General features: G+C 36.1%; 2 protein-coding genes and 1 long non-coding RNA gene across 3 annotated transcripts in view; 1 reads left to right on the top strand and 2 right to left on the bottom strand.

Moving 5' to 3' along the window:
- The window catches only part of LOC149902150 (phospholipid-transporting ATPase VD), a 48092-nt gene extending 34784 nt beyond the window's left edge, over positions 1 to 13308 (top strand). The window contains exons 4-16 of the mRNA XM_090110082.1: positions 14 to 162; positions 1023 to 1167; positions 2868 to 3074; positions 5155 to 5377; positions 7575 to 7819; positions 8110 to 8313; positions 8744 to 8834; positions 9151 to 9302; positions 9794 to 9917; positions 10270 to 10532; positions 11744 to 11931; positions 12289 to 12426; positions 13054 to 13308. Of these exons, the coding sequence (XP_089966208.1) occupies positions 14 to 162; positions 1023 to 1167; positions 2868 to 3074; positions 5155 to 5377; positions 7575 to 7819; positions 8110 to 8313; positions 8744 to 8834; positions 9151 to 9302; positions 9794 to 9917; positions 10270 to 10532; positions 11744 to 11931; positions 12289 to 12426; positions 13054 to 13111 (2187 nt within the window). The 3' untranslated portion in view covers positions 13112 to 13308. The remainder of the gene's footprint in view (positions 1 to 13; positions 163 to 1022; positions 1168 to 2867; positions 3075 to 5154; positions 5378 to 7574; positions 7820 to 8109; positions 8314 to 8743; positions 8835 to 9150; positions 9303 to 9793; positions 9918 to 10269; positions 10533 to 11743; positions 11932 to 12288; positions 12427 to 13053) is intronic.
- The window catches only part of LOC149902143 (uncharacterized), a 37720-nt gene continuing 18399 nt past the window's right edge, over positions 3491 to 22811 (bottom strand). The window contains exon 3 of the long non-coding RNA XR_016457522.1: positions 3491 to 3622. This is a non-coding gene — a long non-coding RNA (uncharacterized LOC149902143). The remainder of the gene's footprint in view (positions 3623 to 22811) is intronic.
- On the bottom strand, positions 15021 to 20199 carry cN-IIIB (cytosolic 5'-nucleotidase IIIB). Its single transcript, XM_090110081.1, has 6 exons — positions 20038 to 20199; positions 19677 to 19877; positions 19223 to 19382; positions 18897 to 18959; positions 18480 to 18609; positions 15021 to 15981 (listed from the first exon to the last, which is right to left on the bottom strand). Exons 2-6 carry the CDS (start codon positions 19873 to 19875, stop codon positions 15646 to 15648), a joined length of 888 nt encoding a protein of 295 aa, XP_089966207.1. The 5' UTR covers positions 19876 to 19877; positions 20038 to 20199; the 3' UTR covers positions 15021 to 15645.

The raw sequence follows: 22811 nt of genomic DNA, 5'->3' as shown, positions 1-22811 counted from the left end.
GCAACAATTTCAGGTCCGCGAGTTCCTACTGATTCTTGCCGTCTGTAACACCGTGGTGGTCAGCCAACCTCACGTTGATTCCTTAAGTAATTCCACCACGAGCGATCAATTTCGAGCCCAGAAGACTTCCAGAGCAAACGGAACTCTACGATCTAACGATAAGTTCGTATTGATTCATATTCTTTCCTCTTTAAATGTTACTTTGAAATAGACTTGTGCAATACAATGTGCTCTTTAAATATTCTAATCGGTTTAAATGTTTACGCATGTCAACCTGAAACCAAACTGGTGCGAGTAGGAGCATTACAATTCAAGTATGTGGTAGTATCTCCAGAGCTTTGCTAAGGTGTATAATTAGAAACGTTTATTTCTATTCACATTCGAATACATTTCATCATGCTTCGTGTGTTTTATATTAAATTATTTTTGTCCGAAATTGGCTAGTTTTATTAAATACATCGTAGAAACTTCAAAATGAAACCTATTAACTGGATATGAGACTTATTTTACCCGGGAACGGTAACTAAAGCTTCAAGTTAGCAAAAGGTAAAATCTATTCATATATAATTTCCTCATGATACTTAATAGTTTTGCGGTTTGGCTGTAACTGATAAAAATTTGATAACTTATTTATAACAGGGCTATAACCAAGTTTATAATCTTCAAACCGATTTGGCGAAATTGACAAAATAGATAATATATTATAATCAGTGTCCTTACTATGAATTTTCACTGATAACAAGTTGATAGAAATAGCAGAAGTTCTACAACATTAAAATTAAAATTTATAACTCAAACATAATTACCTATAAAATATTGTTAGCACTAACTTTGTAGTAAGAACACAATACTCTTGGTTAAAACCCGAGTCATCATCAAAGTTTTCTTACATGACCTAAACAATACGTGACGTTTTACCACATTAAAACATTTAGTTCTTTATTGCTATAACATCAACCATTGGTCATAGCACAATATAGGATTTCCAACCCTGCGGCGTTTATAATAAAGTGCATTTTCAGATACGCTCGGTTGACTGAATCCAGATCGACGACGCCGTCGCCGCCGCCGTCGACGACATCGCCCTTACGTATTCGACTACCGAAATTGCCATTTGGAAGTAGAGATGATAATTCTAGCGAGCCGAGTACATCTGCTGAAGTACAAGTGAGTAAAAATTAAATAAAAAATAAAAGAGCGTGTATGCCGAGCACACGTGTCAGAACTGAAACTTCCTTGGCAAAATTCTAAGACAGTGCGCGCACGAGCAACTTTGTCTCCGCAACTTTTTTGTCTCCGCAACTATTTTGTCTCTCCCACCCATGGGCTAGTATGAAAGTGCGCGCACGTAGCGACGCAACTCCCCATACAAATTGATGGGAGAGACAAAATAGTTGCGGAGACAAAGTTGCTCGTGCGCGCTAGCTCTTAGATACCAAAATCGTCGCCTTTTTCCATGACGTGACGGTATTGCCATGACACGATCTTAAAATTTTACTCTCAACGTGCCCAAAGAATTTTCACTACAAAAATAAAAATAAAAACAATTCTACAGACAATTATAAGATGAAAAATTCCGTCGTTTTTGGAAAGTCAGCTAAAAGAACGGATATACATTTGAGAACAGGATTTCCACAAAATTTTCCTTTCATTTAAACTTCCTGTGCAACTTTATAACTTCTAATTATATCAGTATCGATGTAATGTAAGCTATCATACATTGAATGAAATAATTAAGCTTTAGCAAAACTGGGTCAAACTAACATTCATAGGCCGGTTTTTGCAAATTGCACACTTTAAATTACCTACTACAATTTTCTCAGTAAATTAAGGTAAGTATGGTATTTGAATTATCATCAGCAAAATTACAGACCATCAATTTTGTTCGAAAAAGTTTAAATCACAGGCAATTAAACTTTACCATTCACATTGTGTTTCTATAAAAGGACTAGCATGAACTAATTGTTCACATAAAAAAGGGCAGCCATTTATTATTGGAACAAAATAGCGCATATTATTGTAAATCAATAGATAAATCAGCCACACAAAGATGTAATGTAAATCATAAAAGGGTTTTCAAGGTTTATTAATACATATTACAATAGTACAACGTGTTAAAATGATCTCAATTCACGTTTAATTCTTTGGCATTTGTTTATTGACAACGGTTTACTTCAATGAAACTGCTGAACAAATCAATCACGTTCAAAGCGTTTGCGAATAAAGGACTGATAATAGATTTGTATTTCATGAGATTTGCATAGCAAAGTGTAAGAAATTTGTATAGCAAATTCTAACAAATAAATGATTTGAATTTGAAAAAATTTGGTTAACCTAATTTCAAATCAAAAGTCCTGAATATTTTTTGTTTGAAATTAGGTTAATCTGTCATTGCCATTCGGATTCGAAGATTATTTTTTATCTATTTATAGCGTAATCCTTGAATCTTGAGGAATTTTCTTTAATCTTGAAGATAAGTTTCAGATGGCATTATCCGGTATCTTTTGAATTAAACTTTGTACAAAACGGGATCCCGTAAAAGAATAAAACATAAGGAAAATATAATATCATTATAAATATTTTATAATTGATATCCATAAAAACAACCTACGTTTGCTCCTATCGTGTTGATATCTATACTTTTTTCCTGTTACCTGTTACGCATAGTACCGATTTTGAATTAAAATAACTCAAGATCAAACCCCAGTATTGAAATAGTGGATGAAAGGTTTTGCCTGTCCGCACGTGAAACTGCGGAGCAAAGCTAGTAATCATTTTCTATATGTAAGCAAAATATATTAATAAATTTATATTTCGCACACATTGTTCTATTTTCCCCCACATTTAACACGATTATTCACTTTCAGTTGGCACGTTTCGAAGCGGAAAGTCCCGACGAGCTAGCCCTGGCCGAGGCGGCCTTGGCCTACGGCTACGAGCTCAGAGGCCGAGCGCCTGATGAGGTGGAACTCGGTGTTAGGGGCGAACTGACCAAGCTGAAGGTTCTACGGGTACAGCAATTCGACTCTAATAGGAAGTGCATGTCGGTTGCTATGCGGACTCCAACGGGCCAGGTAATTGATTAATAACTGAGTAAAAGAAGCGGAGTTTTGAAAAAATACATAAGTATATTAATTATAAAAACATATTGTTCAAGTTGTGCAATAATATGCATGTCAACTCAAATATGAAAGTTTTAATTTTTTTATTTATATACGCCTTAACCTGCTTCGTTCCAATTTCACATAGAAATTAATTTTTGGAAATTTTATTAATTTATATTTCTAACTTAATAACCATATCAAGAGCAATACGTACAATAGATACAATTTATCGATTGTTATAATGAAAATCAACACTGTGTTAAAGCCCGATAGCATGACTGCCAGATATAAAATAAAAAATTTAGTGTAACATTTTTTCGTTACGCGTGACTTTTTCCGGTGATTCGACGTATTTCTGTAAAGTTGCATATAGTAACAATGATATTTTATGTATAGATACGTTATATACTCACAATATATCCAAAAAAAATGCTTCATATGCAGTGTCAGGCACACACAAATACAATTTTCATTTTACTTAATTTATTACATTGACAGACTGTATAAGAGAGATGGCTCTAATAAAATGATATAAACAAAAAAGACAAAGATAGTTTGTCACTTCCGCGCAGGTGTAAGCGAAAGTCATAAGAATTCACCAATTAAATATAAATAAACAAATAGTTGCCATGGTAATTGGCATAGACTAACGACACAGAAGGTTCAATGTTATAGATGTTATGTTTCCTGCACAAGTAAACAAATGTGACAATTTCATTTACTATTTAATTATTATTAATTATTATTGATGATGATTGATGTTGTATTAAAATGAAAAAACTTTTTTGGAGATATAACTGTATTAAGTATTTATTACTAGCTGTGGTGTTCGTTTTCGGTCATCATCATTTACCCGATAAACACCCACTGCTGAGCATAGTCCTCCTTATAGAATTCCATGAGGACCGATCTTACGCTATTCGTTTCAAGGCAGTTCCCGAAACCCGTACAAAGTCATCACTCCAACTTGTAGAATATAATAATAGTGGTGCCTAGATGAAAAAAAAGGATGAAATAAAAGAAAGGATGAAGTACATATAAGCCTTTTTTATCTAAAACACAAATAAAATTTATGTTCAATAGCTATTTACAGAAAAGCAAATAGCATTTTTCGTCAGTAGCGATAATCTTTTCTTTAATGTACTTATACGTATATTCAACATCATTTTTGCAAAAAAACATTTTTGCCATCACGATTTCTTTGTATATAATAAATAGATATATTTGTTAATTACATGCACTGTGTGGATTTAAATATAAAAATAATCAAGTATTTACCCATATCGAAATTAATAAAATAACCGTTATATTTTCAATAATCGTATCTACATGATAATCTTTGAACACAGGGTACGCTAGCTTTGTCACACTAGTGATTGAAGCAATGTTTTATCCCTTTCATTATTTCAATACAAGTGTCAAGCATGTGTCATTCATAAAGAATTGTAAATTGTTATTTTTACTCATAAACTGTAATAATTTAATATATTTTCCTGTGATATGATATTCCTTTATTTTTTTGCACGAATACGTGCACTTTCTGAACACACAGGAAGGCATTTTCGACAACTTTAATGTACCTATCGGCACATGCGCTCACTGGGACCGGTGACAATCTGACTGATTGCATTGGTCCCAATTAGGACCAATTCACGGAAGCAATTTTGGTGCGTTGATGACGTATCTACCTCTTGTTTCTATATATAATATCATTGTATAGTAAATTATTTTTTGAAAAATAAGGTCATAAAGAAGTTTCACTTCTTACGTGTGTACACTAGTACGCGCACACATTTTTTTTAAGTTAGTCATTAATTTTTTTTCTCTTTATTTGTATAATGTGTAACTAATATTATGTTTTAATTGTTATTTTTAATTATTATTATAAGTGTAGGTTTATATAATTGTTGCATGTTGTGTTCGCTCTTAGAAGGCCGTTCAACTAAAAGTCACAAAGATTATGATTGTATTTTCACTATTTCTTAATGTTGGAACGTCCAGTTAGCGGCCCAAAAAAAAAAGAAAAAAAATGTTGTGTACGGTTGTGCAGGTGGTGGTGTACGTGAAGGGCGCGGACAGCACGGTGCTGGGCGCGCTGGCCCCGATGCGCGCGGGCTCGGCGGAGGCGGCCGCGTACGAGCGCACGCGCGCGCTGCTCTCGGAGTACTCGCGCGCCGGCCTGCGCACGCTCGTCATGGCCAGGCGGAGCATGCAGCCCGCGCTGTGGGAGGAGTGGCTCGCGGGGCACAACCGCGCCTGTGAGATTGGGGAAGGTCAGTGTTGGAGCCCTAGAGCTGTAGAACGGGGAGGGCAGTGTCGCGGTATATTAAGTACTAGCTTTCCACCCGCGGCTTCGCCCGCGTTTTCAACGAAAAACCCGCATAGTTCCCGTTCCCGTGGGATTTCCGGGATAAAACATATCCTATGTGTTATTCTGATGTATAAGCTATATTGTGGTAAATTTTCATTCAAATCCATTCAGTAGTTGAATTTATATTTTTGGTTTTATGGCATTCAAATGCTTTATAAATATAAATTTATAAAGAATAGAAAAAATTCGATCACGAGGCGGGACTCGAACCCGCATCCTTCGCGCCATTCCGGGGCGGATGCCTTACCAACTCAGCCACTCGTGACCCGCCAGAGCAATCGAATTTATTCTATTCTTTCAGTTTTATGTGTCTGAAGGGACACACCGCGCGCCATCTATTGAGATGATTAACAACCATTTCAACCAATATGAAACACTTTTCAGTGAATACAATATTGTAACGATGGAACACGACCTTTTTTGTTGAATTTATATTTTTGGTTTTATGGCATTCAAATGCTTTATAAATATAAATTTATAAAGAATAGAAAAAATTCGATCACGAGGCGGGACTCGAACCCGCATCCTTCGCGCCATTCCGTAGTTTTTACGTGAAAGAGTAACAAACATCCATACATCCATACTTACAAACTTTCGCCTTTATAATACTAATATTAGGATTAGGATGGAGATATGAGTCAAGGAATAGCGCGTAGAAAGTAGTTGGAGGAACATCTTGCAAGGTAGCGTGCAAGAAGCTTAGATAGTAGCGTGGATACCGCTGATAGAGTCATAGATTTTACAAGAGATTATTACCATGGCCTGGTTCATGAAATGTAGCGTGGGAATGTATTTTCATGTTAACGCACCTTTGCGTGGATTTGTGGTATTTTAAATCTGAATCATAGTAGGTGGATTTTAATTCGCTTTCACGCACGTAGTTGTATTTTGTGAATTCACCGCCACTTTGTCGTATCAACCAAAGCCATACATTCTTCCAAAACTCGAACTCGGTATATCAAGCCTTATGTGTATCGCCCGCACCCACGCGTAGTTTCTCCGCAATTCGCATGTTTCTCCGCATGTAGGCGCGTCATCTATATGATCGCGCGTGCGAAAATGTGTTTTCCGTGTGTTGAACAATTCGTGTTTCTATACAACTTTGCTGCATGACACTACATGAGGAAATATTCAAAATAAACATCGTATCTTTATTGACGAAGTGTAAATATTTGTGAAGTAATAAGCTACAATTTTTAAATAAGCCGTTATTCTAGACCTAGACCTTCACAGAGCTTATTAACACATCTACTGACTATAATTAAATTTATTATTGAACAATAGCCAACTGCATAAATCGTAGTTGGAATCTTTATACATATGTTAAAAACAATTAATGTGTTGTTAGTTTTCCTATACCTAAAAGTATATTACTTTGAAATGCACGTGTACTTGTGCGATCGTATTGTTCACTCTAATTGGATTTGTTGTACGTAATTGCCGTCTCGGATGCGATAAATTAAATTTATATAATATTTTATGAACCGTGTTTATTTTATTGTTATAGTAGGACCACAGTTAAACTTTATTAAATAATGTGTTATTTCTAATATTATATTTCATAACAAAGGGCTATAACTTCGTTTATGAGAAACTACAAACATTTTGCCATAGCGTTGGTTTCAACTATTGAATATTGCGTGTTGAAACTACATAATAGGTAATTTTATAGACAACATAAATGTGTAAAATATTGCTTTATGAGTCAATAAAAATTGAAGGGCTATAGGGCAATAGAAATTAATACCTATATTGGGGCGATATTATCGTTACTAATGTTTTAGGAATTGATTAATTTTTCCATAAAATAATACATATTACAGAAATTACTATAAAATATTTATTTAAAAGTGTTTTATTTACAAAAAATAACACATAATATGTTACATATTCATATCGTTTCCCATATATTCCCGAAGCGCTCGCGCGGCTTGTGAGCGCACTCAGTTGCGTATTTGTATCGTTTCCCATATATTCACGAGATTACTACATTTAGGTCGAGAGAAACGCATTCGTGTTTTGAAAGCGCGCTTAGTTTGGTCGGCACTGATACATAAGCCGCACTCCTTACCCATATACTCATGGGTGATTACTTCCAGGACGGGAGAAGCGTATCCGCGAGTCTCTCGCGCGGCTCGAAAGCGCGCTCAGCCTGGTCGGCGCGACGGGCGTGGAGGACCGGCTGCAGGAGCACGTGCCGCGCACCGTGCGCGCGCTGCTCGACGCCGGCATCGTCGTGTGGGTGCTCACCGGGGACAAACCGGAGACGGCCATCAATATTGCGTACTCGGCCGCGCTGTTCTCGCAGAGTGATAGATTGCTGCATCTGATGTCGAGGGATAAGGTCGGTTTGGGATATTGATGGGTGGGCTGTTGATTGCACTAAGTTTAATATTTGTGTGACATTTTTTTTTATTCCAAAAAATTTTTTTTTGTAATTTTTTAATACATTCGTTCAATTTTTGTTCTATATTTTTGCCTTTTGATTTAAGTTTTTTTTACTTGAAACAACTGTTTTACAATAAATGCCACCTTTGACAGAAACTATATTCCGATCGATTGAATTTAATTATAAAAGCTTGGCCATATTGTATCATACGTTATCTATGTAATAAGTAATATTGTTATGCGCAGGAGCACGCAGAGTCCACAATCAAGAGCTACCTAGAAGGCGGTGTGGAGGGTGGCGGTCGCGCGCTGGTGGTGGACGGGCGCACGCTCACGTACATCCTGGACCGGCGCTCGGGGCTCGTGGCGCCGTTCCTGTCGCTCGCGCGCCGCTGCTCCGCCGTGCTGTGCTGCCGCGCCACGCCGCTGCAGAAGGCGTACATCGTCAAGGTGTGCAGACGTACATCCTGCACCGCGTACATCCTGTAATGCGTACATCCTGAACCGCGTACATCCTGTACCACGTACTTCCTGTACCACGTACATGCTGGGCCGTTGTGTGCCTACACCTCTTGATGTGAAACATCTATAGGCGCACGTAATACCGATTTCTGGTTTTCCGCGACGCGTGGCCGCGCTATATGATGGAATATATTAATATTACTTTTAATAAATAATGTTGATGTTTCACATCTGACAGTCCTTCGAATGCGAACAAGCACTCAAATTAAACAGATGACAACGCAAGTTTTATCTGTGTAAAAAATATACAATATCTGTGTAGGATAGAGTCGACGTGTTTAATTAACTAACAATTCTTTAAAACAATAATTATATTATATGTACACACATTTATTGGTCAATTTATATGTTATTGCAGGCAGTTAAAGAAGAGCTGGGAGTAACGACGCTTGCCATAGGTGATGGGGCGAATGACGTGTCCATGATTCAAACGGCAGATGTCGGCGTCGGTAAGTTTACCAAACTTGCAAATAAAAAGAGACTTAGTCAAAGAGTATCTCTATGAGATGATTTAAGTTTGTGTTTTTTTTTACGAATAAAATTTGGATTGTATAGAGGTACTCATATCTCGATTTAACGTCACAATACCTAATATTTCTAGTCAACAACTCTGCATACAAAATTGACCACTTATTCGTTTTTTTTCTCTCGTACTCTGTTTTTGTGAACGAAAATGAGACGTTATGATTTACTGTTTATATAGAGAATTTATAGATACTTGTTCTTTTGCGACCACTTAAATAATACAAATTGCAAATATTCCAGGTCTCTCAGGCCAGGAGGGCAAGCAGGCGGTAATGGCGTCGGACTTCGCGTTATCCCGGTTCAAGTTCATCGAGCGGCTGCTGCTCGTGCACGGACATTGGTGCTACGACAGACTTGCCAGGATGATACTATACTTCTTTCTTAAGAATGCCGTGAGTAGATTCATAGTTTTTTTTTTTTAGTGAAACTTCTTTATCGGGGTTGGAAAAAAATTTAGTGTAACATTTTTCCGTTACGCGCCATCTTTTTCTTATCCCTACCACGCGTGATTCAACGTATTTCCGTGAAGTTGCATATAGTAAATTATTTTTTTAAAAATAAGGTCATAAAGAAATTTCACTTATTACGTGTGTACACTAGTACACGCACACATTTTTTATAATTTTTTGCTACTACTAGCCTACAACTACCTTATAGCTAATACAAGATATAGTACAGTTTACAAATATATATAACACATGATAGTTAGCAGCCAATCTAATAACTTATTATATCATGATATTTAATACACGTTACCTTGTTACTTAGCAAAGACTGTCTTTTTTAATCTAATAACAATGTATTAACTCAAAAAACAAAGCCATATTTAACAAAATTCGTCATGAATTCCTATAATTTACTTGAAACTTTATTCTGTTTGCAGACATTTGTGTTCCTAATCTTCTGGTACCAGTTTTTCTGCGGTTTTTCATCGTCTGTGATGATCGACCAGTTGCATTTAATGGCGTATAATCTTATGTTCACTGCAGTTCCTCCTATTGTAATTGGTAAGTTTTGAATCCAGCTTAAAAGCTGCCGACTTTTTCTTTGTTTGATTTTCCTTGCGGGCATGTAGGTCAACTTTCACTGCCCTGTCATATCTACATCTAGACAAATTAAAAATTCCAAATAAAACATTGCTACCTCCGTTCGCGTTAGAATGAAGAAAAAAAATAAATGGTTACCATTTTACCACTCTAAATTTATTACCTTAGACATTTTTATGTATTTGTAGCTGACCCACCTACCTATTTTTCAATTAAAAACTAGATGTCCATGGCCATGTAAATGTATATGTCCATAATAATTTATTTTGCGTGTAATAATATTACTTAATAGGCTACAAATGTTTATCTTCAGGTGCCTACGACCGTGTAGCGCCAGCCGCTCTCCTAACCGAACGGCCGGGACTATACAGCGCGTCCCGCCGCGGACTGGCCTACCGCGCGCACTCGTACTGGCTCGTGCTAGTCGAGTCGCTGTACATCAGTGTGGTGATCTTCTTCGTAGCGGCCGCTTCGTACTGGGACACGGACGTGGACATATGGGCCTTTGGGGACTGCAATATGACCGCTTGTCTTGTTGTCATGTTGATGTACGTCGCTATTGAGACGAGGAGCTGGGTGAGTTGGGAAATTTTAATTGGGGAACTTATTGTCATATGTATATTGCATATCTCTAAACTCAGTCTGAATTGAGAAACATGCTATAGTAATTTTGGTTTATTGCATTATTTTGTATTAAGAAAACAAGGTTTTTGAATCCGCGTCTCTCGCCGCTCAAGACCAATTTCTTGCTACTCTTTCCATTAATATGATAGTAGATATACATAACCATAAATTTTGTATATTTACCAGTAACATGTCGTATAAAATAATCGATTCTGTATAATTATGCTCCCCAACCACTCAGGGTTTCATTAATAATTAAAGATGGTTAAAGTTTCGTCATATTGAATAAATTAATTTTCTTTTTAAAATGTCATTTTATTTCACGCAGCTATTCTATTTTACGGTCGTAAGTTTTGGTGTGAATATAGATATGGTTTATTTGAGTTAAAAATTGAAGAAATTTATAAAAACTTACACGCGATGCACGTGTTTTATTAGTGGTCACAAGCACAAACTTTTAGAGGATATCTATTAAGGATGTAAATACAGATAAAAAAAAACAAATGACTTATACATATAGGTATCTTTTAGATAGAGGCCTCGTGGCCTCGTACATTTCAACGACAAAAAATTCCTTGTTTCACTGCTTTTGGTGTTAGTATTGAGCGCAACCGTTGCCTTATGACTGGCAGAGCTGCCACAATTTAATAAATAAAAACAGATTCATTTACCAACCGAAAGTTACACTCTTTAGGTGAATAATATGCCATTTTTGAAGTGAACTTCTTAAGGCGCGTTGAGAGTAAAATTTCAATTTCAAATTTCATACCGTTACATAATGGAAAAGGTGTCGATTTTGGTATCTTTGAATCTTGCCAAAGAAGTTTCACTTCTGACACGGTATTATTTTTTATCCCAGGACAAGTGGCAAGTCGATATACTATGTGGTTTTAAAATCGATTATTCGACATTGAGATAATATTACTACGTAATAAAAGTTATTCCTTTGCACTTTTCCGTATTATTTGTATTATTTGGAAATATCGTAACACAAACGAAGGCATATTTGATGCGTTTCACTTTAAAACAAATAAAAAATGAGCGTGCAGTTACGCCATATGGCGTATGATGAGCGAAACATAAGTGATGTAGGCGGTGTCGTCTCCATATGTATATCTCAATGATATTTGAAGCAAATGTTCATCCATACGTGTTATCCGTAGACGGTGATTCAAGTGGTGGCGCTGTGCGGGTCGCTGGGCTCGTTCCTGGCGCTGACGCTGGTGTACCAGGCGGTGTGCGTGTCGTGCTTCAACCTGCCGTCCACGTTCCGTGTGCTGCAGCACGCGCTGGCCGACCCGCTCTACTGGCTCGTCGTCGTGCTCACCACCGTGGCCGCGCTCGCGCCCAGGTTACTGGCTTATATATTTATTCATATCGATAACCTTTTGCAGAATTAACCTAATTCGGTACGGACTATATATACGCTTTATTTGCCCATTACAGAAAGATTTAAGTGTTAAAATCTATTCAGTACGTTGGTTAAAACCTATATTGACTGAATGTAGCTCTTTAAATCAGTCAATAAGGTTATTGACTGAGGGTGTCGGTCAAAATCCTTATCGACTGATTTAGTCAGATAAAATCAGTCAATAAGGATTTTGACCAACGCCCTCAGTCAATAACCTTATTGACTAATTTTATCGGTCAATAAGGTTATTGACCGGTTAAGGGTTTTGACAGTAACATATATAACGTGTTGTTGCAGGCTGGCGGTGCACGCGGTGCGCAACTCGTGGCGGCCGGGCGCGGTGCGGCGCGCGGTGGCGGCGCGGCGCCGGGCGCGCTCGCGGCTGCCCTACGCCGCGCACTACCACACGCCCACCGCCTCCGCGCACGTCTACAGGTACACACACACGTAGTGCCAACTCGTGGCGGCCGGGCGCGGTGCGGCGCGCGGTGGCGGCGCGGCGCCGGGCGCGCTCGCGGCTGCCCTACGCCGCGCACTACCACACGCCCACCGCCTCCGCGCACGTCTACAGGTACACGCACACATGCACTTGCACTCGCATACATACACACTAGCTTGAAGACACGCACACATACACATTAGCTTGAAGGCACGCACAAATACACACTGGTTCGCAAGCACAGACACATTTGCTTGCACGCGCGCACACAAACATACTTGTTCGCACGCACACATAGACACTTGCTCGCACACACGCACAAAAACATACTTGATTGTACACACGCATAAGTACACACTTGCTCGCACGCTCGTACGCACATATACGTTCACATTTGCTCGAGCGAGCACTTAAACACGCTGTAACAATTAAAACCCTATATAACACACACCATAATAAAATGACGAAAGCAGCCTCTGCCGCCACGTGAAATCAGATGAGAGCCTCTGTGTACCTATGAAGGCTCTCACTTTAAGTGTTCCCACACCACCTTTAACACAAACTAAACACTTCTAATATTGAATATAAATAAACCAGAGCTAACATCGTCCTTTCGCCCACAGACCAACAGACGAAGACGGCCTTCAGAAGAGCCAATCGGAAGTGGCGGCGATAACGTGACGGTGAAACTCGAGCGTTTGTTACAGATTTACTTACACGCGACTCGCCCGCGCGGGACATTCAAACCTAGGCTGTGATCTGTCGATAGAATTATTGTATAGACTTTACGTGCTTTTATACTAACGCGGGACCAAGTCGTCACGTCTCAGAGGACGGAAAAAATTCAACGATGATTTCATAAAATATATGTACTTTGTAAAAGTGTTTAACTTTCACGACGTTCGGTGGGCATCCGATTAGGATTTTCAGTATTGTATTTAATTTTATCAACTTCGGCTCGACTTAATGTACTTACTTCGCCGCGAGGCGGAATCGAAATTGAGTTCCAGTTTTTGCTTGCCAACATGGCGTCCGCCAAAAGTAATCTCATGCCAATGTTCGATCTCGGCGGACGCGAGACCGGTTGTAAGCCTGGCCCGGTTTTAGGTGTTCGGAGGAAATGTAACACGAGTGATATTGTTATGAATGCTGATAGATGGTGTATTTTTGTAAGGAATAGTGTTGTCGGCTTCCCTCGTGTGTTGTCGCCTTAAAGCCTTGCTTTCTCATAGACTGCACGCGTCTGGGCCACCCTTTACTTGGACGTGAAACATGCACTAATTACTATTTTATATATAATATCAATTTAATCGACATTAAAATGAATCTAACCGTATAGGTATTATTATGCCCTGCCTAAGAATGTATCATCAATAGATACAATCTTAAATATCATTGTTTAATTTTAAATGTATTTTTGTATCAGCGTTTACGTAGTCAACAGTAAATAACTTTATACTATCTTTATGTGTCATTTTTCATTTAAATCATAAACAAGTGATTAACAAATGAATGCATCTAAATAGGTGTTTAATTTTCTGTTGAATTAATGAAAAGCTAATAGTAAATTATATGTACGCTACATATCAGTACATCAGTCTGCGTGTAGTTTGAACCTTTTTTACTACAATCTAATTGTACCGTTAGTGTTATCGTTTTAAAAACAACACGTAATAAAAGTGCCTTTGAATACATAATTACTGCATGTCTCATTCCCAAGCCTCTGCCTACGACTAGATATTTCCTAAAGATTTGACTATTTTTAATACTGTTTCTAGTTATTGTAAATACATACAAATTATATATTTCTACATAGACAATGATTGTTATATGTACAGTAGGATATTTTTTATATTTAATAAATATTTGTGTAAATAACTTGTATGTTCTAAGACTGTTGTTTATTTAAAGCTTTTAATTTGTTGAGTTAAATTAAACGAATAGGGTAAATGCTGAAGTATGTATTTTCCAGTCATTTGATGAGTTTGCTGATTACTGAATGCCCGAGGGCGATTCTAATTTCTTGCCATAAACACGAGTATGCGGTATTCGCGATAATGTTTACACTTGATAACCACATTGTACAACTAAGAAATTAAATCGAATCTTTATTTACAAATATTATGTTTTTGCTTTATTTATTTCGTTTTTGATACACGCGATGCCTAGGACTTTGTTCGAATAACTGATGATAATGTTGCATACACCTGTTATTTGCACAGGTATTTTACGTAAAGTTTGATATTCATATAATAAAATAAAAAATATTGTATTCTAGTTACCGGCGCGTAGTATTCGGATTATTTAGCAGTATTTTTAAATTATACCTAGTCTTGTCAACGAATGTTAGTATTTATCCAGCATTTGTTATTTAAGTTAGTCTTCTAAAATTATCTTCCATTTATTAATTTACATATAACATGTATGCTTTGAGCGTTTGTTTGTAACATCTCATATGCAGCTCTTGCAGTGTAGAGAACCAATGTCGGAATCTATGTATCACCTGATATTAGACAGCACAGAAGAGCACAGTGATGACTAGAAAATACATTAATATTCAAAAGCGTTGTTTTTAAATAATAACAAAATATTTAATTTTTAAAAATTGTTTTATTTCAACCATATCACAAAAATGTCACGTAAAAACTGAAAATTTCTTTACCTACTGTAGCATTTACCTGAACAAGCTTCGAGAATACTGTCGATTTACAATATCTACCCATTGAGGATTAATATAATATCACTGAAGCTTTGTCGACAAATGCTATCTTTGTACATTTGTTATGTAAAAGTAACTATAATTACTTGATATTATGCATGTATAAAAATGCATTTTTAGTAATTTCAATATTTGGCTTGTACAGAGTTAAATCTAGAATTAATGAAATATTTAATCTAGGTTATCTAAATTGGTATATAAAGAATATTAATAAGAAAATTTAATTTCATGTTAACTATCTATAACAGTATAAAACAAAATATACATAAGTATTTTCAAACAAAAAATATAACAAAGCAGAATCTGCTCATAACATAACAATAAATTGTTTAACGAATTAAGTTACAAAAATTAGCACACAGTCCATTGGACTAAAACAATCTGAGTATGAGTACAAGTTCATAATATTTATATTACACAATAATGCATTAAGCACCTTGTATTTATAGGCTCACTTTTAATTTTTTTTTTCAAAGTTCATATAAAATGGGAAGTGTTATAGCATCAATTTACATATAGCATTAGCAACATCCATGGTATGGTCGTTGACTAGAACAATGTCAAACTTGTTCATATAGTTGTTTAGATTGGCTTCAACATTTCTGCCGAGGAACCCAACCTTGATGATAACATCGCAATGGTCCATACCCTCGGCCATCCCTGCGTCACCAATATTATCGCCCAATAACACCACATTGTTGCGTTCCTTCACCATCTCATAATACTCTGTATTCTTTATCACAGCCTCGTTTTTATTGTATGTGTGAATCACTTCACCCTTGATTCCGACTATTGTGTCATTCTTATCCAAAGCCAAAAAGTTTGAGATCACCTTGAACAAAACACACTTTCATTTTTGTCATCACGGTTGGACTTAATTATGAAAAAACTTTAGAGTAGTTGACAAAAAATCTAAGTTAAGAAACTAAATTAAAATACTTGTAACTCTACCTCTAAAAAATATTCAATAAGACATTGAAAAGTTAATGCAATATTAGTGAATATATTAATGCACATGTAACACTGATATAATAATATCAGATAATAATCAGTATTAGTGGTTAATCACATCTATAAAATATATATCAAAAAACAGTATTAGTAGTAAGTGCTTACCCATAATATTATCAATTAATTATTTATCAGAAAACAGTAATGGTTAACATAGACAAATGATAAACAAACACATTCTTATCTATCTTATTTCCATTTAACCAGTATTATACTGTATAAACAATTATTGCTAACCACTAATAGTCCATTGAATAAAAAGTTCTAGAGTGCGTGAGTTAGTAACGTAAGATGTTTCTTCGGAAACATGTCAAGAGTCCCTAGGTAATAAACATACTAAAACCCCTGGACACTAGGAGGAGCCCCGGAGTGGGGGGAGGGGGGAAATGGGTCCATTTTTTCATTTTTAACTTAAATCTCAAAAACGGTACATGTTAGAGAAAAACTTTCAAGGAAAAGTTGAAAGGCCATAAAATTATCTACAAGTTGTACCTAAATTATTTTTTCCTATGTCCTACCGTTTCTGAGTTATACGCAGTAAAAATGATTTTGGCTCAAACAATTTCCCCATACTACACATCAATCGATCAAAAAATATTTCTTTCTTCCAAAAAACTCAAATGTGCAACTTGTGACCGGTGCTGATAGATTGCTCTTAATTAGGTCTATAATTGGTAAAATATACACATTCCTCCATGGAAGCCTTTAGGAGGAATCGATTGTCAAAATATTATATTAGGGCAGTTTCAGTTTCTGAACTTGATCTTTTTATTTTTTTCTCCCAAAAAACTCAAAAGTGCAACTTGTGACTGGTACAGATAGATTGCTCATAATTAGGTCTATCATTGATAAAAATACCAGATTCCACCACGGAGGCGTTTACGGGGAATTGAATTTTATTAGAGTAGTTACGATACTTGAACTTTTTATTTTTTTTCTTCCAAAAAACTCAAAAGTGCAACTTGTGACCGGTACTGATAGATTGCTCTTAATTAGGTCTATAATTGGTAAAATAAATACATTCCTCCATGGAAGCCTTTAGGAGGAATCGATTGTCAAAATATTATATTAGGGTAGTTTGCGTTACTGAACTTGATCTTTTTATTTTTTTCTTCCAAAAAACTCAAAAGTGCAACTTGTGACCGATACTGATAGATTGCTCTTAATTAGGTCTATAATTGGTAAAATAAACACATTCCTCCATGGAAGCCTTTAGGAGGAATCGATTGTCAAAATATTATATTAGGGCAGTTTCAGTTACTGAACTTGATCTTTTTATTTTTTTCTTCTAAAAAACTCAAAAGTGCAACTTGTGACCGGTACAGATAGATTAATCATAATTAGGTCTATCTTTGATAAAAATATTAGATTCCACCACGGAGGCGTTTACGGGGAATTGAATTTTATTAGGGTAGTTACGATACTTGAACTTTTTATTTTTTTTCTTCCAAAAAACTCAAAAGTGCAACTTGTGACCGGTACCGATAGATTGCTCATAATTAGGTCTATCATCGATAAAAAAACCAGATTCCACCATGGAGGCGTTTAGGAGGTATTGAATTTTATTAGGGTAGTTACGATACTTGAACTTTTTAACTAACTACCCTGATAAAATTCAATTCCCCGTAAACGCCTCCGTGGTGGAATCTGGTATTTTTATCAATGATAGACCTAATTATGAGCAATCTATCTGTACTGGTCACAAGTTGCACTTTTGAGTTTTTTGGAAGAAAAAAATAAAAAGATCAAGTTCAGTAACTGAAACTGCCCTAATATAATATTTTGACAATCGATTCCTCCTAAAGGCTTCCATGGATTAATGTGTTTATTTTACCAATTATAGACCTTATTAAGAGCAATCTATCAGTACCGGTCACAAGTTGCACATTTGAGTTTTTTGGAAGAAAGAAATGTTTTTTGATCGATTGATGTGTAGTATGGGGAAATTGTTTGAGCCAAAATCATTTTTTACTGCGTATAACTCAGAAACGGTAGGATATAGGAAAAAATGATTTAGGTACAACTTGTAGATAATTTTATGGCCTTTCAACTTTCCCTTGAAAGTTTTTCTCTAACATGTACCGTTTTTGAGATTTAAGCGAAAAATGAAAAAATGGACCCATTTCCCCCCTCCCCCCACTCCGGGGCTCCTCCTAGTGTCCAGGGGTTTTAGTATGTTTATTACCTAGGGACTCTTGACATGTTTCCGAAGAAACATCTTACGTTACTAACTCACGCACTCTAGACCCCCCTTGGAGGGACTCATTCAATGGACTATAATGTCTTCATAAAATACACAATCATAATTATCATAATTACCTTGACATTTGGTAAAAGAAAATTAGCAGCTTCCATAGCGGCCACAACACATTCACCGAGACCAGCAGAAAACACCAACACAGGGACTTGATGTTTATCACTCCACATTATTAAATCTTTAACACCAATTCTGTAAAGAATAAACTTGTATAACTACAACAGATTAAATAGTGAATATGAGAATTAATCTGAGCATTAAATTTTTAAAGTGAAACTTATATTACATTGTCTCAAACTTTTTGGTCTGTGTAGCGCATGTCGCGTGTATCGCGGCTGCCGAGTAGGTATACTCGGCAGCCGACCGTCACGCGACATGCGCTACACAAAGCAGTGTTCAGAACCGTTCGAACAGTTTCACTTTTACCGTGGTTTCATAAAACCACACAACATTTTTTTTATTTTTTATTATATAGTTACCTGAAGCATTCCACCATTTTTTTGCTGATTTCTACTAACTCTTGCTTAGGTAATTTCATACCTCTGAAAAATAAACATGAACAGTTTTATTTAGAAGAAACATAAAATTAAGTAGGGAACCAACAACTTTATGATAATAGGCTTAAATTTAAGTCTTGTTATATAATATTAACAACACAAATATATACTATTTTAAACAATATGAAAAGCTAATTAAGAAATACAGATAGATAGATATATATAATATCTACATACAAATATATTTTTAAATTACACATAATGTTAATGTGTCTATAAATATTTATATTATAGCAGTGTTTACTTACACTAAAAGTTTATGTGCTGCAATATACCAATCAATCATGTGTTTTGTCTTTTCCTCAATACCCATTTCTGAATCGACTTCTATTGGTTTATAAATATTAGAGAGTCTATTATCTTCATCTCGATAATATTGTGGTACTGATGGGCATTCTCTTAACATACCTATAGTAACAACATACCTAATGAGTCTTATGATTATGAAACAATATGCTGTTATGTTGACAATTATAGTAATATGTAGATTTAAATTATTACAAACATAATATTCTCAACCCTTACAAGTCCAATCAAAGTAATCATCTGTTAATATTTATGATACTATCTTCCTGCAGTGGAAACAATTATAATGGGTTGAATGTATTAACGGTATACTTACCGTATATCCAAAACACGTATTTTATGTAAAGTATTCATATTCATTAAAAAATAAATTTGCAATGGGATCTTAAAACTTACCAAAGCTGGTGAGGACAATTCTTCCAGTATCCATATGATGCCTAGTTAAAGTGTGGTCAAAATCAGTAACAATCTGTAGTTTCTTGTTGCCATCTGCTATTAAATTATTTATTTTCTCTAATAAAACATCCTTGTCCTTGATATGAACGTGAGGCTTCGTTAGCTCAGGTATTTCACTTAAACTCGACAGTAATTTCATGGCTATAAATAAACTTTTCATTTAATAAATGTACCTATGTGAAAAACTTAAATTTTTAATAATAATATTATACGAACAACTTGTTGCCTGTATATAATTAAGAAACTAAATTCTAAGTAGGTATATCAAAAAGTACACAATGAATAATTTTAATGCACTTACCTAATTGTCTGTATATTTTTTTACAAAAATATGCTACGTATGCTTCACGTTTGATTCTAAAAACTTTTGTAGAGTTAATTTTAACCCCGATGAACAATATTCTGATTTTATTGTTCGATAAATTTTGACAACTGAAGAAAGAAAAATATCCCTGAAGTATGAACGTCAACGTCCAACAACGACCACAGATGACGAAACGACGGCTACGTAGAAGGGATCACAGAAATGAGACAAGTGACATTGGAGAAATAAGATTAATCTCTATACAGGGTGTCACACCGTTGGTATACAAAGCTCAAAGGAGGCTATAGTTTTGCATACGCTGAGTACGTAAAAAATACTTAAAAAATTCCAGACACATTTTTTTTTCAAATAGATGAATTCTTAGAACTCTTTGTGTACACTCCTAACAAGCAACCCGCCTAACTTTTCCAACCGCACGTGAGCTCTCGTTTAAAATTATATTTTCATTGACAAAATGCTCATATTAGCGAAGCGGTATATGCCGGCTGCGCAAATTTAGAGAAGAAAACATGGATTTTAAAGAAAAATTTTGCAAAAAATTTTTGACGTAATTTTGTTGTTTAAGTATTTTTTACGTGATCAGTGTATGCAAAACTACAAATCCCTTCGCGCTTAGTATACCGATAGTGGGACACCCTGTATACATAAAACGGCAAATGCATATTTCTGTGCATTCTTTATTATTTCTATTACCTGACTGTTCTACTTTTACACTATTATTAGCTAGACAATGTAGTTGTAGTAGTAGTTAGATAGAAAATAAATCTACCTGGACCTAGAAAAAGGCAATGCTATTCATTTAACTCAAGCAAACTAATTTTTATTTTTGTTATTTTACACGTCAATATCTCTGCTATCCCATAGAACAGATCTATAATTATTATATTTATAGAATTTGTATATTTTTATCTATTTTATCCCCCATGTCTGTGCAAAATTTCATCAAAATCGGTTAAGAGGTTTAGGCGTGAAAACAATACATACATACATAATATGTAATTACAAACTTCTCATCTTTATAATATTAGTATAGATAACTCTAGTAAAATAGGATTCTTTTACCGCCAGTGTGGACAACTCCATAAAATTCCATGTCTTAAAATGCATCTACAGACGCTCCGATTTGGTTGGTGCCAACCATCCGACCACGACCAAATCGGAAAGTGTAGAGAGCGGTCGGTCCGACATAATTATTATTAATATTGGTTTGACGTGGTCGGATGCGCCAGCAATACCGACCAAACCAACTTCCTATCCGATCCAACCAAATTGGAACGTTTGGAAGCTTTGTTCCGACCAAATCGGCTCATTCCATAGAGTAATATAGGTAATTGGCTCATTCGCATTCGCAACGCCGCCGGTGTAGGACGTCAACATGAACGCCGAGGGAGTTACGGTCACCGAACGTGACATATTAATAAAATTACTGGAACTATATAAAGACTTTCCCTGTTTGTGGAACTTAAGTAACAAAGATTACGTAAATAGAGATGCCAGAAATCAAGCGTATTTTATTATGTTAGAAGTATTAAAAAAATTGACAGTGCGGCTACATTAAAAACCTTAAAAAATAAGTTATAAGAGCCGCATATGACTGTAATTTTCTCTATTTCTATAGTAGAATTTAGCCCATTCTCTTCGTACTATGGTCAACTGACATATTACTCTATGGTCAACTGACAGTTGGAAGGCCAACCGTCGGACAATCTGTAGCAATGTTGGAATGGTTGCCATGTCGGTTCCAATATGGTTGGCACCAACCAAATCGGAGCGTCTGTAGATGCTATTATTATCATTCACGCACAAATTCACGCATGACACCACGTAAAGCATGTCATGCTGCATTATCGTCTGTGGATGACTTGAGAAAACAACAAAGGAGAATGGCAAACTCCCATAGGCGGACAATGTGACAGGGCAAAGTGTATCCGATATCGGATATATCGGCTATGGGCGTTTGTCCACTACAAGGAATTTTACGGTCCGGCATTCCGATTTTTTACGGTCCGGTATGGCACGCAATTAATCTAAATACTAGCTTGTGCACTATACGTAATTTTACTGTCCGACATTTTACTTTTCCCTATTCCGGATGGTTTTTTGAGTTTACGAGTCGCTGTAGGTATAATTGTTTTCGAATGCCCACTTGCTTGGATTTTACTCTTTTTATTGCATATGCCAATTGAAAGCAAGCTCTTGTTTTACTTTCTTTTAGCTGGCAATGAGATTTGAGAAGTCGGTATTGTTATTTTATATACATTGACCAAGCATTGACCTATAATTATTATCTAAGTAAGTGTTGGTAAGTTAAAGTTCCAGTGGGAATAGATTTAGCTCCTCGTCACCGATTAAAATAAATAAGTGAAACACGCATTTTAAATCTCTTACGGAACTTTACTTTTTATTATAACGAAGTAATATAATATTTCACCTTCTATATTTTTACTCGTTTTTTGTAAAATGCGAAAACAATAGCTTCGATTGATAGCATTATACCGCCATACTTCCTTGAACTGTACCGCACTGATCCGAGTAAAGACGGACAGGTGCACAAGCAATTCATCGGTTTTTTCATGCCAAACCGGACCGTAAAAAATCGGAATGCCGGACAGTAAAATTCCTTGTAGTGCACAAGCGCCCTATCGGCGTCAGATATCCGATATCGGATCGGATAATGTGAAAACGCTCTAAGAAAGAACATAGGCTACCTTTTATTGCGAAATATGTACCACGGGCGAAGCCGGGGCGGA

Source organism: Colias eurytheme, chromosome 15, assembly GCF_061535395.1.
Source record: "Colias eurytheme isolate Ceu_HAF_F1 chromosome 15, ilColEury1 Martin Lab GWU primary, whole genome shotgun sequence".
Classification (NCBI taxonomy): domain Eukaryota; kingdom Metazoa; phylum Arthropoda; class Insecta; order Lepidoptera; family Pieridae; genus Colias; species Colias eurytheme.
This window is presented reverse-complemented; position numbering and strand designations above follow the sequence as displayed.